Here is a 12,876-nt window from a genome sequence, read left to right as displayed (position 1 = left end):
CCTCAGTCTACTCCTGATGCTCTCTATTCTGACTTGGCTTAAAAAAAATTTTTTTTTAAAGATTTTATTTATTGATTTTACAGAGAGAGGAGGGTGGGGGGATAAGTACGGTAGTTGTTTCACTCTAGCTGTTTATTGGTTCTTTCTCATATGTGCCTTGACCGGCCAAGTCCAGAGTTTTGAACTAGCGACCTCAGTGTTCCAGGTCAGTGCTCTATCTACTGTGCTACCTACCACAGGTCAGGCTAAAAAATTTTATTGATTGATTTTTTTTTTTTTTTTTTTTTTTTAGAGAAGGTAAGGAAGAGAGAGAAAGAGGAACATCAATTTGTTGTTCCACTTATTCACGGATTTATTGACTGATACTTGTATGTGCCCTGACTGGGGATCGAACTCTTAATCTTGGTGTATTGGGACAATACTCCCAACCAACTGAACTATCTAGCCGGGGCTGGTTCTGACTTTGTAATTCCCTCTGATAGCTCTGCCCTCTGTGCTGGTTGGGAGTCACAGCCTAGAATTTTAGAATCCTATTGTTTCAGAATTTCAGTGACCTATAATGTCTTACATAGGCAGAAGGAACCTTTGGGACTATCTGAGTTGAGAGCTTTCAAACTTTATTACTAAGCAGTGAAACCCTATTTCATTCAAAATAGTAGTACTTTGATAAAAATACTATAATATTTGATAAATAATAGCAAACATGCCATGGCTGGATAGTTCATTTGGTTAGAGCATCATCCCGAAACACAGAGGTTGCCAGTTCGATCCCGGTCAGGGCACATACAGGAACATATCGATGTTCCTGTCTCTCTTTCTTTCTTCCTCTCTTTCTAAAATCCATAAAATAAACTTAAAAAAATAATAATACTAGCAAACACAGAGCATTCACTGTGTGCTAGTGCTATTTGTAGCATTTTGCCTTTTTATTGGATCCTTACAACAACCCTAGGAGGTAAATACTATTATTATGAGTTATTGTGCACATTTACGGATGAGGAAACAGAGGAGCCGGGGGGGTGAAGTGACTTGCCCACAGCCTCACAGCTAACCAGGGGCTGAGCCAGACATATGTAAAAGGTCAGAATGTACAATGGAAAAGGTAGATTTGTTTTTATTAAAGTGAGTATTTGGGGGAGAAAGTCAAAGCTCTACCTGCCTGCCCCTCATCCACTCTTTAAAGTGTTCCCCCTTCCTCCACAGGCTACTGAGGACAGAATGGAAACCTGTGATCTCTATTTTTATCATTTGACAGAGAGAGCCTGAGGCCCAGAGAGGGGAAGGGACTTGCCCAAGACAACAAAGTGCACCGAGAGCCAGTCTTAGTCCTCATGGCCCACCCTGCTGCCTGGGGAGTTCCAGCCCCTTCTTCTCACCGCCCCTCCGTCCCCCCAGCAGTCCCCAGTGCCCGTCTCTGTGCTCAGCCAAGCTCTCCCCTTAGGACACTCAGCTCCCTCTCTCTCCAGGGCATAGGTACCTTCAGACCTTCTGTTAGGTCCTAGAGCAGGGGTCCCCAAACTTTTTTCACAGAGGGCTAGTTCACTGTGCCTCAGACCGTTGGAGGGCCGGACTATAAAAAAAACTATGAACAAATCCCTGTGCACACTGCACATATCTTATTTTAAAGTAAAAAGACAAAACTGAAATAAATACAATATTTAAAATAAAGAACAAGTAAATTTAAATCAACAAACTGACCAGTATTTCAATGGGTACTATGCTCCTCTCACTGACCACCAATGAAAGAGGTGCCCCTTCCGGAAGTGCAGCGGGGCCGGATAAATGGCCTCAGGGGGCCGCATGCGGCCTGTGGGCCATACTTTGGGGACCCCTGTCCTAGAGGATCAGGAGTGACAGGCACTGGGCCCCCCTCTCTGTCCCCTCTGATGGGACTCATCACCTGAGAGGGCAGGGTGACAGCCAGCGGGGAAGGAAGGAGCAGCCTCTGCCTGGGCTTTCTCCGGCTCTGACAGGGCTTCACCCTCAGGAGAGAACACAGCCCTCCTGCCACCAATCAGCCTGTCCCCTGGCCTGCTTTTTCTCCGCCAGCACTTCATTCCGTGGGGCTTTTCTGTCTTCAGGAAGCCTCTTTTCAAGACCCCAGTGGTGGTGGTCCGACATCTAAAGCCTTATTTAGGGAGAGCTAGTGGGCAGCTAGCTAAAGGGAACATGTATGCTGGAGTGGTGTTCCCAAATGGGATTCTATGGAAACCTCGTCCCATGAGCTCTGCATGAAGAAAGGCTTCCCCATCATGGTGCTAGAAAGATTAGGACTTAGGTTCCTAGTTTAGCTTTGTGTAATCAGCCTTTCCAAGATGTATCTGTCTGCAGGACCCTCCCCCATATTTATTCTTGTCCATAGTTACTGTGCCTTGGAATGAACATTAGCCATGAGGAAAGGGGAAGGACACTCCAGAAGGAAGGGGCCCTTCCTCCTATTTCCATCTCTGTAGCTCACAAGCCTTTGGTCAACCCTGGGCTCAGCTTGCCTGCCTCTTCCTCCCCCTCCAGGAAGCAGATGGGGAAAGCCCCCGGGGATGGGGGAGCTGGCCTCCTTGGCCGCAGCTGCTGGGCTGCTGTTCCAGTCTGTTTTTTCCTGTTGCCGATGCCCACGGGAGCAAGCAGGAGTGGAGCCATGGAGGCTTGGCTGCCTGGCTGTCTTGTGTCAGGCCCTGGGGCTGGAGCTGTGGTCCAACTCGCCTCTGAGACCCCTGCCCACCCCCTGGGATGCTGGTCTGGGCATCGGCAGGTTTCTCTTCAGTGACCGTGGACTGCTGCTTATCTCCCCAGAGATGGGCTTCCTGGCTGGAAAGCCCCAGGTGTCAGAGATGGCAGGAGGAGGGTTCGGGTGGTCTAGAGTTTCCAGTCTGGAACCAGGGGTCTGGCTTCCAGTCTCAGCTATTCCAACTCTGTGACTATGGACAAGTCACCTTTGTGAGCCCCGGGGCCTTCATTTGTAAACCCAGTTCATTAACAAATATTATTGAGCATCTACTGTATGCCAAGTACTTTTAGGTATTGGGGATACAGCAGTGAGCAAAATAGACAAAGTCCCTGCCTTTGTGGAGCTGATGTTCTAATAGGGGAGACAGATGATAAACAGATAAACATGTAAATATGGGGTTGAATGTACATAGGTGGCGAGGTGCCATGAAACTGGGTAAGGCAGTGACAGAGACCTAACTCTGACTCTGGACCTGGAATGTGGTCAGGGCGGGGCTCTGTAAGGGTGACAATTGAGCAGAAACTAGAGTAAGAGAAAGAGTGAGCATATGTGGGGGCCGTGTCCCAGGCAGGGGATATACAGCAAGTGCAAAGGCCCTGAGGGGGGAGGGGGCTTGGTATGTTTGAGGACTTGAGATAATGGCAGAAAGTGGGGAGAGCACCTGAGAGAGGAGGTTGGAGAGGTGTGTATAGGTGCATGTGCGTATGTAGGCAGATCACATGGCATCTGGTTGGCCATAATAAGGCCTCTTCTTCTAATCCTTTGGCGAGTCAAGAGCAATGGAAAAGGCCTAACCTAATAGGTTCAGAAAGTGGTCAGTGTCAAAAGTGGTGTTTCATTTCAAGAAAAATCTGTGGGCTATGTCTTTTATCTTCCCGTAGGCCTGGCACTGTGCTAGGGGCTCCATTCATGAAATCTGTAGTCAATAACCCTGGTGGGCATGGATAGGCCCAGTCAGGTGGTTGTGGTCTTGAAGGGCCACAGACATACCAGTGCCTCACAGCAGGGCCACGGGGAGCCAGAGAATCTGAGAACCAAGCCAGGGCTCAGGCAGGAGGCAGGCACGTGAACACTGCAGGCGCTGTTGGCACCAACAGTACTTGGCGGATAATATTCAACCCCTGGGGATCTTCGTGCGGGCGGTCCCGCCGGGAAACTGTTCCTGCTTGGCCACCTCCACCGCCGTAACGGCACCTGGCAGATGGGTGAGGTGGGGTCATTTCCCAGTGGCTTCCTGCTTCCTCCCTGGAGGCTGGCAGACAGCTCACTCAGGACCAGGGGAAGCCCATTCTTAGAGTGTCTATGGGGGCAGGAGGAGAGTGCGGGGACTCTGGGGGCACTGGGAGGATTGGGCTCTGATTAGCACCATGGCAGCAGCATGACCAAGGAGCACTGCTCTCTAAGTGAAAAGACCATTCGCAGCTGGTTCCCTTGCATCCTCTGGCGCCTGGCACCCCGTGTCCCACTACACCAAACTTCTAGTCTCTTGACTGTGCCGTGGAACTCTCCCACCTCTGGGCCTCGGAGTGTGCCCTTTCTTCTGCCTGGTGTCCACTCTCTTCCCCTTCTTCACCCTATGTAGGTTAAGTCATCTTTCAGACCCAGCTGATTTATCATTTTCCCTGGGAAACCTTCCCCAGACTCCCACCCTACCTCACTAAGTGAGACCCCCTTCCTCTGGGCTCTCCCAGCCCGCTTCTTCCTCTGGAGAACTCTGGGCACACCGTGTTGTCAGCACTGGGTTTAATGGTCTGTCTCCCCCAGGAAGACAGAGCTCCGTGTCTGTCTGCTTCCCAGTTTTATTCCCGGGGCCTGGCACATAGTAGGTACTTGATAAGTAAAGGTCAAAGTGACTTGTGGCCGAGGTGGCCTGGGAGTCGGGGTGTCTGAGCAGAACCCACCCTCTGCCCCACTGGCCACATCTCTCTGAGGCTGGGGCATAAAGTGCTCTTGCTTAGCCATGACGGAAGTTGTCCTGTTCGGTGCACACAATGGCTACATTAGAGGGGCCTGCAAAGCAGAGACCAGGCCAGGTCCACCTGGGAAAGAGCTGGCCAGACTCAGAGTTCTCGGCCAAGCTTCCCAAAGCAGCTCAGCCCTCATTCTATGTTTATTCAGTCAGTCATTCAGTCTGTCAGTGTGCCAGCAGATACTCACTGAGCACCTAGGATATATTTTTGTTCCAAAGATGCAGTGCTGATCAAAACACATGAAAATTGCTGCCCTCCTGGTGCTTTCATTCACATTGACAGGGACACCTGACGTGGAAGCCTAGCCCATATCATGGGGGCTCACTGCAGTTGCTATCAGGGAAGGGTGTCAAGGGGCTTGTCGAAGGCCACATGGCAAATTCAGGGCAGAACTAGGACAAGGAATACAGCACTCCAGCTTCCAGCTCCTCTGGTCTCTATTGAAGGCCGTAATTTAGGGCCCCCGTTGTTCCCCCGGGCCCTGGCTGGAATGCAGCCTTTCCAGGTCCCAGGCCGTGGTATGAGTTTATAGAGGGCAGGGGTCAGCGCTTCAAGCTAGCCAAGTACAGGAGAGGCGGCCCTGCTCTCAAACTGGATTCCGGTTGCCATAGCTGTGTGGCCTTGATCATGTGACTTCACTTCTCTGAGCCTTGTGTTCTTGTTGGGCAGGGCTAGTATCTGCCTTATGAGCTTGTGGAGATGCATGAGCTAAGCCTTGCAAAGAAGTACACTCAGCCCCTGCACCTGCAGAGACCTATCTTGGCGCGAGCACTTGAGGAGAGGAGCCTCAGCCGTTCTCCTTATTTTGGGGATCATTACTTTCCTGGACAGCTGGCTGGTGAAGGTCCTGCTGTCTTGGGAGCCAGAGTGCGGGAGCTGGCAGGCCTCCCAGGTGGCACGGGCAGTGCAGGCGTGCCAGAGGAGACTGTGGCCACCTTCTTTCCGGCCGGCACCCCTTTCAGCCTGCCAGGGGATTAAAGGCCTTTCGGCCTTTGTGTCTGGCTCTCCCGCCCCTGGCAGTATGCACGCCAAAGTGCTGCCCCAACAGATTCCTTCCCCTTTGCCGTCAGCTGCCCATAGACAGGGTACTGTGTGTGGCCTGTGGTGGGGTGGAGCACCTTGACCCCTGTATCTGGGCCCTGGGATGTAGCAGAGTGGAGAGAGCACTGTAGGGTTACCTGCAGAGGGGGGGACTTGTCCGGGTTCAGGGTCCCAGAGAGTTGGGGGCTGTGGGTCACAACATCTGCTGGTTTCTCTGCCATGCACAGGGTAGGGCCACCGAGGCAGAGTCTGTGTTGGCAGGAGGCAGGTGGGCAGGCAGGGGCCTGTTTGTCCCTCACCCCCACACTGCTTCTGGATTTCGATGGGGTGAGCTCACTCCAGCCCAGATGCCTGGAGCCTTGCCCTGGGCAGCTGCAGCAGCCACCCTGGGGACTGCAGTGCTCAGACCTTCTGCCCAGCTGCTGTGGGGGTGGTGGGGGGCTCAGCCTCAGGCCTGGGCCAGGGAAGGGAAGGTGGGCTGGCTGCCCAAGGCATGTGAAGAATGTCTCTGGAGAAGCTTGAAGTCGAAGTCCTCAGTCGGTTGTTCCAGAGTCAGCCTCAGAGCCGGCAGACAGCTTGAGCCTTGGCACGAAGCTTTGCTGTCACCCTCAGCCAATGTCCTGCCCGTTCGGCCCGCCCAGGGCCTGGGCAGCAGAGCCAGACCCCTCCCTGCATCCCACACCTGGAGGCTGACCCTAGGCCGGAGCCCACACCCCACACATCACTTCATCACCTCTAATCCCTCACCTCTACCCTGCACCCCCACTTCTAATGATTATGGAGCTCTTACAGTGTACAGGTACCATGCTGAGTGCCTTACAGGCTTTAAGCCCATTGACACAGGTGGCCCTTTCTGAACCTCTGTTTCCTCATCTACATAGTGGAAATAACAATACAAGTTCAGTCTCTTAATTGAAACCCTTGGTGTCAGACACGTTTTGGAAGTCTGAAGATTTCCAACTTGGGGAAAGTGACATAGAGCACATGCCCACCGTCATGTGACATCCTCAGTATGAGTCTGGGGCAACACCCCATAATAAAACATTAATATTGCTGTAGCAAAGTGTGTGCCTATTCACCTGAATTGGAGTGAATAAGCTATTAATAGTTTCATGTCAGTTCAGGTCAGGACTTGGCATCCAATGAGCTTGTTTTAAAAACTTATTTTAAAAAAACACACTCTTAAAAAAATAATAAAAAAACAACACACTCTTGGTTTTCAGAGCACCTTGGATTACCTTTACTGCAAATGAGGGATAATGGCCCTGTAGCACCAGCTGTCCCTGGTTGCTGAGGATTAACTGAGGGCCAGGCATGGAGAAAGTCCTCCGTGAACTCTGATGGTGCTTATGGTCATCTCTTTACTTACCGCCATCATCCTACAGCTCTGATTTTAGCAGCTTCAGAAATTTTTATTTATACATATAACCTTTGCAAGGTCCAGATAAAAATATAGAAATTTTTATCTATACATATAACTCACTTAGAAACTCTTTTTAAAACCCTGTATCCCAGGCCCTGGCTGATTGGCTCAGTGGAAGAGCGTCAGCCTGGTGTATGGATGTCTTGGGTTCAATTCCCAGTGAGGGCACACAGAAATGGCCAACTGCTTCTCCATTCCTCCCCCTTCTCTCTCTCTCTCTCTCTCTTGATCTCTCTTTTTCTGTCTTCCCCTCCGCAGCCATGGCTCAATTTGTTTCAAGCACATCTGCCTAGTCACTGAGGCTGGCTCCATGGCCTTGCCTCAGGTGCTAAAATAGCTCAGTTACCGAGCAACAGAGCAACAACCTCAGATGGGCAGAGCATCACCACCACCCCCAGGGGACTTGCTAGGTGGATCCCAATTAGGGCACATGCAGGAGTCTGTCTCTGCCTCCCTGCCTCTCACTTAATAAAAACAAACAAATAAACCCTATATCCCATATCTAGATCTGTACCTCCCCCTTCACCCCAAGCCTTCTCTAACTTCTGTATCCTTCTCTAATGGCGTGACCCTTACCTCCACACTTCTTCCCAGTCATCCTTGCCTCCCTTTGTGTACTTAGGCCAGGAGAAGAGGGTCCAGCCTCTGTCCCTTGTCCCCAAGGCCTCTGCAGGACTTGGACCCAGTGCTCTGTGTGCACCCTCATCCTCACCAGGGGGGCCTGGACACAACCCCGCCTAGGGTCAGGTGCTTCCCAGAAGTCGTCTGTCTGGTACACCCCCAACTCCTCCTATGCGCCTTGTGGGGGGTCACCCTGCTCACAACCTCATCCCAAGCAATTGTTCTTGGCACACTAGAACAGTCCTATGGCCTTGGCCTGTATGAGTCAGTTGCCCCCACATTCCCCACCAGGAATCTTGCAGGGTCTGAAAAATCCCCCTCTCTGCCTGGCTCCTTCCTCTCTGGCCCAGAGCTACCCTCTGGACGCCTCTTCCCTGGCCCTCTATCCTGCTCCAACGCCTGCCTGAAGTACTCGGTTCCTCTGGGAGGAAGCCGGGCTCCCTCACAGCCGGAGACGTGCTGGAAGGCAGGAAACCTGCTTCTATTTCTGCCTTTGACCTTAGAGTCTCTGATGGGCCCTCCTTGGGACCGTAGGCACCCCCTGCATTGGCCCCCACTGCTGTCGGCTCAGGCATCCTATGATCCTTCCTGGGAGCTGGTCAGGTTGGGGATGAGGAGCAGCCTGCCCTGGGCTTCCTGGCCCGGCCCAGCCCTACCTCCTTTCCCTGGGTACGCAGGGGGCTGGGGTCCTGGGTCAGTCTCAGCTCTGCCAGACACTCACCTATGATCTTAGGCAAGTTTCCTCGTCTGTGAAAGGGGCCCGTTCACATCTGCTTAGCCACCTCAGGAGGTCATTGTCAGGGTCAGATGACACTGAGGATGAGGAAATGCTCTGTAACTGAAATACAGTGTGATTGAGAGACTTTGCAGAAGTGACTCAGTGACTTTGGTGAGTTCTGGCTCATTGCACAGCCTTGGTTACAGAGGCAGTATGGTGTGGTGGTAAGAGCTTAGCCACTGGTGCCAGACCACCAGGGCTCCAGTTCCAGTTCTGTCACCCCTAGGTCATCAAGCAGGTGACCTGATTCTACTCCATTTCCCCATCTTTACAGTGCGGCTGTTTAAAGACCTGTAATCTGGGTTAACACATGAAAGTCCTTAAAGGAGTGCCTGGTGCATACTAAGTGCCCAATACATTAGCTCTTTTTATTCTTCAAGTATAGACCCTGGACTTTCCAGGTCTGAATCCAAGTTTTCTTCTATGGTCAAGTCTCAGGCACCTTCAGTCTCTTTCCGAAGCCTCTTTCCTGTCTGGCTCCATCTCCCCTCCCAGATGTGAAATACAGCTGCTGGAACCTTTTGATCTTTAGCTTTTCACAACCAAATCTCTGCTCTTGTTGGCTTGGCCTTTGCTGTAGGCCCTGGTCTGACCCCGGAGCCTTGAGTCCTGGGGAGGGGGCTGTAAGCAAATGCAGGTAGGCATATGGAGGGCCCATTCCTTGGGGTCCCTGGGGTAGGGGACTTCTGTTCAGTTCCAACATGCTCTGGGTTCTCTTTCCTCTCTCACTGCAGATGTGGCATTTTTTTTTCAAGCTGAATCTCACTTGGCTATTTCCTGTCTGGTCCCAAGCACCCCCTGGCTTCTCCTTCCCCTGGGAGAAGCTCTGGACCTTGCTCACCAGGGTTCGTTCTCCTTTTCCAGACGGCAGTCTGGTGTCCATGGGGTGCCAGGAATCGTTGTGCCTCAGGCAGCCCTCCCTGGCCTTGCTTGCATGGGAAGGAGGAGGGCGTGGTAGTGACACACAGAGAGAGCCCTCCCCAGGTCAGGGGCTGCCTAGTCTGCCCCCTAACCTCCTGTGTCCAGTGTCGGTGCCACTGCACCAGCCCTAGCCTCACACTCCCCCTAGGCCTGTCAGGGCACGCTCATCCAGTGGAAGGACTGCCCTCTACCCCTCCCCACAGGAGGAGGGAGAGCCCCTGGTAGGGGGCAGATCCTGTGATTCTTAACCAGTGAGTGTGAGACTCCCCTGAGTATACTCAACTCTAACCCTCCCCTGGAGTGGAGTGAGCCTGACTCAGTGGCTCAGAAGCAGCCCAGGAAACAATGTCTCACCACCTCCTGGAGATTCTAAAGCTCACTCTTGGATGCGAGCCTCATGGCCTAGTCCAGAAGTTCACTCGCTGACCCCCCTCTTCCAGAGGTAGAGGGTGAGGAGAGGAGAAGGAATAGGAAGTAGGGTTTGCCCATGGATTGTGGGCGGAGGGTCCTTAGGTCATAGCAGAGGATAAAGTGGGCAAGTAAGGCTTCGTTGCACTGCAAACACGAAGATGACCAAATGGCTCCCAGCCCTTACCTCCCGCAGGCTCCCAGCCTAGGAAGGGAGATGCCTGTAGACCGCATGGTGGGGGGGGTGCACTCTCCACAGCAAGTCATCTTCAGGAAGCAGCTAGAATTAGTGTTTTGTTTTTTGTTTTTTATTAATTTTTAGAGAGGAGAGAGAGTGAGAGAGAGAGAGAGAGAGAGAGAGAGAGAGAAAGAAGGGGGAGGGAGGAGCAGGAAGCATCAACTCCCATATGTGCCTTGACCAGGCAAGCCTAGGGTTTTGAACCAGCAACCTCAGCGTTTCCAGGTCGACGCTTTATCCACTGCGCCACCACAGGTCATGGAAGCAGCTAGAATTAATAAGTGATGACATTTTTGCCAATTTGTTTGTTTGTTCATTCACTCATTCAAGTATTTATTGAACACCTTGCTGAGAAGGTAGAGATGAATTCATTACAGTCCTTGCCTTCAAGGTACTTCTCTTTCAGCAGGTGTGCAGGAGATTTTGGAGTGAGCCCCAGAGGGACCAGAGCCCAGCCCCGGGGCGCAGGTGGCTAGGAAAGACAAGGAGTCAGGACAGTCTCCCAGAGGTTTTCTTTTTAGTCATTTTTATTGAGGTATAAATTACATACAATAAAATGTATCCATCATTTCAAGTGTACGGTACAGTAGTGAGGAGGATATATATGTACTGGGGGAACCATCAGTCCGAAAGGTTCCCTGGTGCCCCTTCCCGGTCAGCCCCTCCCCACCCCTGCTCCTAGGCAATTACTGATCTTTCTGTCACTATAGATTAGACTTTTCCCCTTGCTTTCGGTAGGGAGTCTTTTGTGTCTGGCTTTTAAAATTTAGCATAAATATGTTAGAGGTTCACCCATGTTGCTGTGCATATCTGTAATTGAGTCCTTTTCATTACCGAGCAGTTGAAGGAGGTGATGTTTAGCTGAATTTTGGAGGATGAATTGAAGTTAGCCAGATCCAAATTGAAATTAGCCAGATAAACAAAGGGAGGAAAAGCATTCAGGCAGAGGGACCAGCGTGAGAAAAGGCCAGAGGCTCCAGGATATGTTGGAGGCTGGGGAGGGCGAGGGACAGGCTGTTTCTTCAATTTTCTTCTTCTCCATGGGCCTCTCTCCTGCTGCCACCACCTCGTCTAGCCAGTGAGGGCTGGGCTTGGTTTTCACAAGTAAGACCATTCCTCTGGCCAGACTGGGCTCCCCAGATAGGGCTGAGACCAGGGCAGGGCATGAGACGCTCCTGCCAGGCCATCTGGACATGCATCATGGGGCCACAGTGAATCCCTGCACACTTGGCGGTGTGTGTATGGGGGTGGGAGCTCTGGGGTTCCCTGGGGCTCCGCTGGGTTTTCCAATAAGTGATCTGCTAAAACTCCTTTGGAAAAATCTGACCTTGTCTAAGGGAAAGAGTCATTCACTGCCCACACCTACACTTGAGAAATGCAGGTGTGACGGCTGCTGGCGCCCTTCGCTCCCAGGGGCAGGGTCTCCGCAGCCCCTCGTGGAGCTTGTGCTGGTCTCAGCAGCAGCCTGAGGTCACGTGGAGTTGACACCATGCTTGTCCTGCTCCCATTCAGCCCAGCTGCTGGGCTCCACCCTCGCCTCTGCACAGATGAGCCTGTCAGTGCAGGGGAAGCTGCCAGAATTAATTCTCCAACATGGCTGGAATGTGTTCCCTGTGGCCTGGAGATTTGGAGGCCAGACTGAGGCAGAGAAAGGTGGCCACGTTGGCTTGGCAGGGAGCTGCTTGACTCACTCCCGCCTCTGTCTCCCATCCACACTGACCCTGCCGTTCTTCCACATGCGTATGTTCCCGTCTTTGCTGTCCAAGGTCACCCTTGACCTGCCTATGTCCCCCGTCCACTGACTCAAGTTCTGGATAGCTCTTGCTTATCCAGATAGAGACTTATATCACTTAGAGGAAGAGTCATCACTTACCAAAGTGATTTTAATTTTATTGTCTGTTTATTTGAGGATTCACTCAGACTTGGTGAATTTGCGTGGTCTCTGAGGCCTCAAGGGGCTAATAGGGTTTGCGGAAACTGAGTCAAAAATAGTGGTTCATTCCCAGCCTGACTCTCTTAGCCTACCTGACCTAACCACTGGAGGGCTTTGGGGGGTGGGACTCTGGGTCCCCTTGAAACCACATCTGACCTAACCACTGGAGGGCTTTGGGGGGTGGGACTCTGGGTCCCCTTGAAGGGAGGGGAGGGTTCCTGGGCCTGGTGGGAGCTGGAGAGTGTGACAGAGTCGTCTGTGTGGTCTCCCACAGGTGACCCATGAGCTGAGGGCATATGATGGCTTGTCTCTGCCCGAGGACGCGGAGACGGTGACAGCAGGCCGGGCTGGCTGGAGCTATTCAGACCTTTCTGACGATGAGGACTTGCTGGCTGACGAAGCCTCTGGAGGTAGGCAGAGGGTTCTGGTGGCTGGGAGTGAAGGGGGTGAGGGGGCAGAGTCAGGGTTCATTCCGCTAGGCCTTAGCGAGGCCTCTGGAAGTTTGCCCCAAGTGGCACCTCAAGAGATGGGCTAAGAGCTGTGTGTGTCCTGAGCCCTGGTCCCAGTGACCCCAGGATTCTCTACTTGCAGCCTGTGTGACCCTGAGCTGGGGGTGGCTCCTCTGCTGTGGCAGTCCCCTCCTAGGACAGGATGATGGGGACTGATGGGGCAGGTGGTGGGCGGTGCATAGTGGAGGACGATTTCCGGCCCTACTCAACCGCCTCCTGTCCTCACCTGGAGGCCATTCGGTCCTGGCCCCTCCTGCCCAACCATCCTGGGTCCACACCTTCTTTCCAGGTCCCTCCCTAGATCTGGGG

The 12,876-nt window shown here is 52.5% G+C and overlaps 1 protein-coding gene across 13 annotated transcripts in view; it reads left to right on the top strand.

The window, feature by feature from the left end:
* The window catches only part of HSPG2 (heparan sulfate proteoglycan 2), a 108,434-nt gene that overhangs the window by 25,786 nt on the left and 69,772 nt on the right, over window positions 1–12,876 (top strand). For all 13 annotated transcript variants that reach the window (XM_066375359.1, XM_066375355.1, XM_066375358.1 and 10 more), the window contains exon 2: window positions 12,333–12,468. In XM_066375359.1, the coding sequence (XP_066231456.1) occupies window positions 12,333–12,468 (136 nt within the window). The remainder of the gene's footprint in view (window positions 1–12,332; window positions 12,469–12,876) is intronic.

This window comes from Saccopteryx leptura, chromosome 3, assembly GCF_036850995.1.
Source record: "Saccopteryx leptura isolate mSacLep1 chromosome 3, mSacLep1_pri_phased_curated, whole genome shotgun sequence".
NCBI lineage: Eukaryota > Metazoa > Chordata > Mammalia > Chiroptera > Emballonuridae > Saccopteryx > Saccopteryx leptura.
The sequence above is the reverse complement of the archived record's forward strand: the minus strand, read 5'-3'. Positions and strand labels throughout refer to the sequence as shown.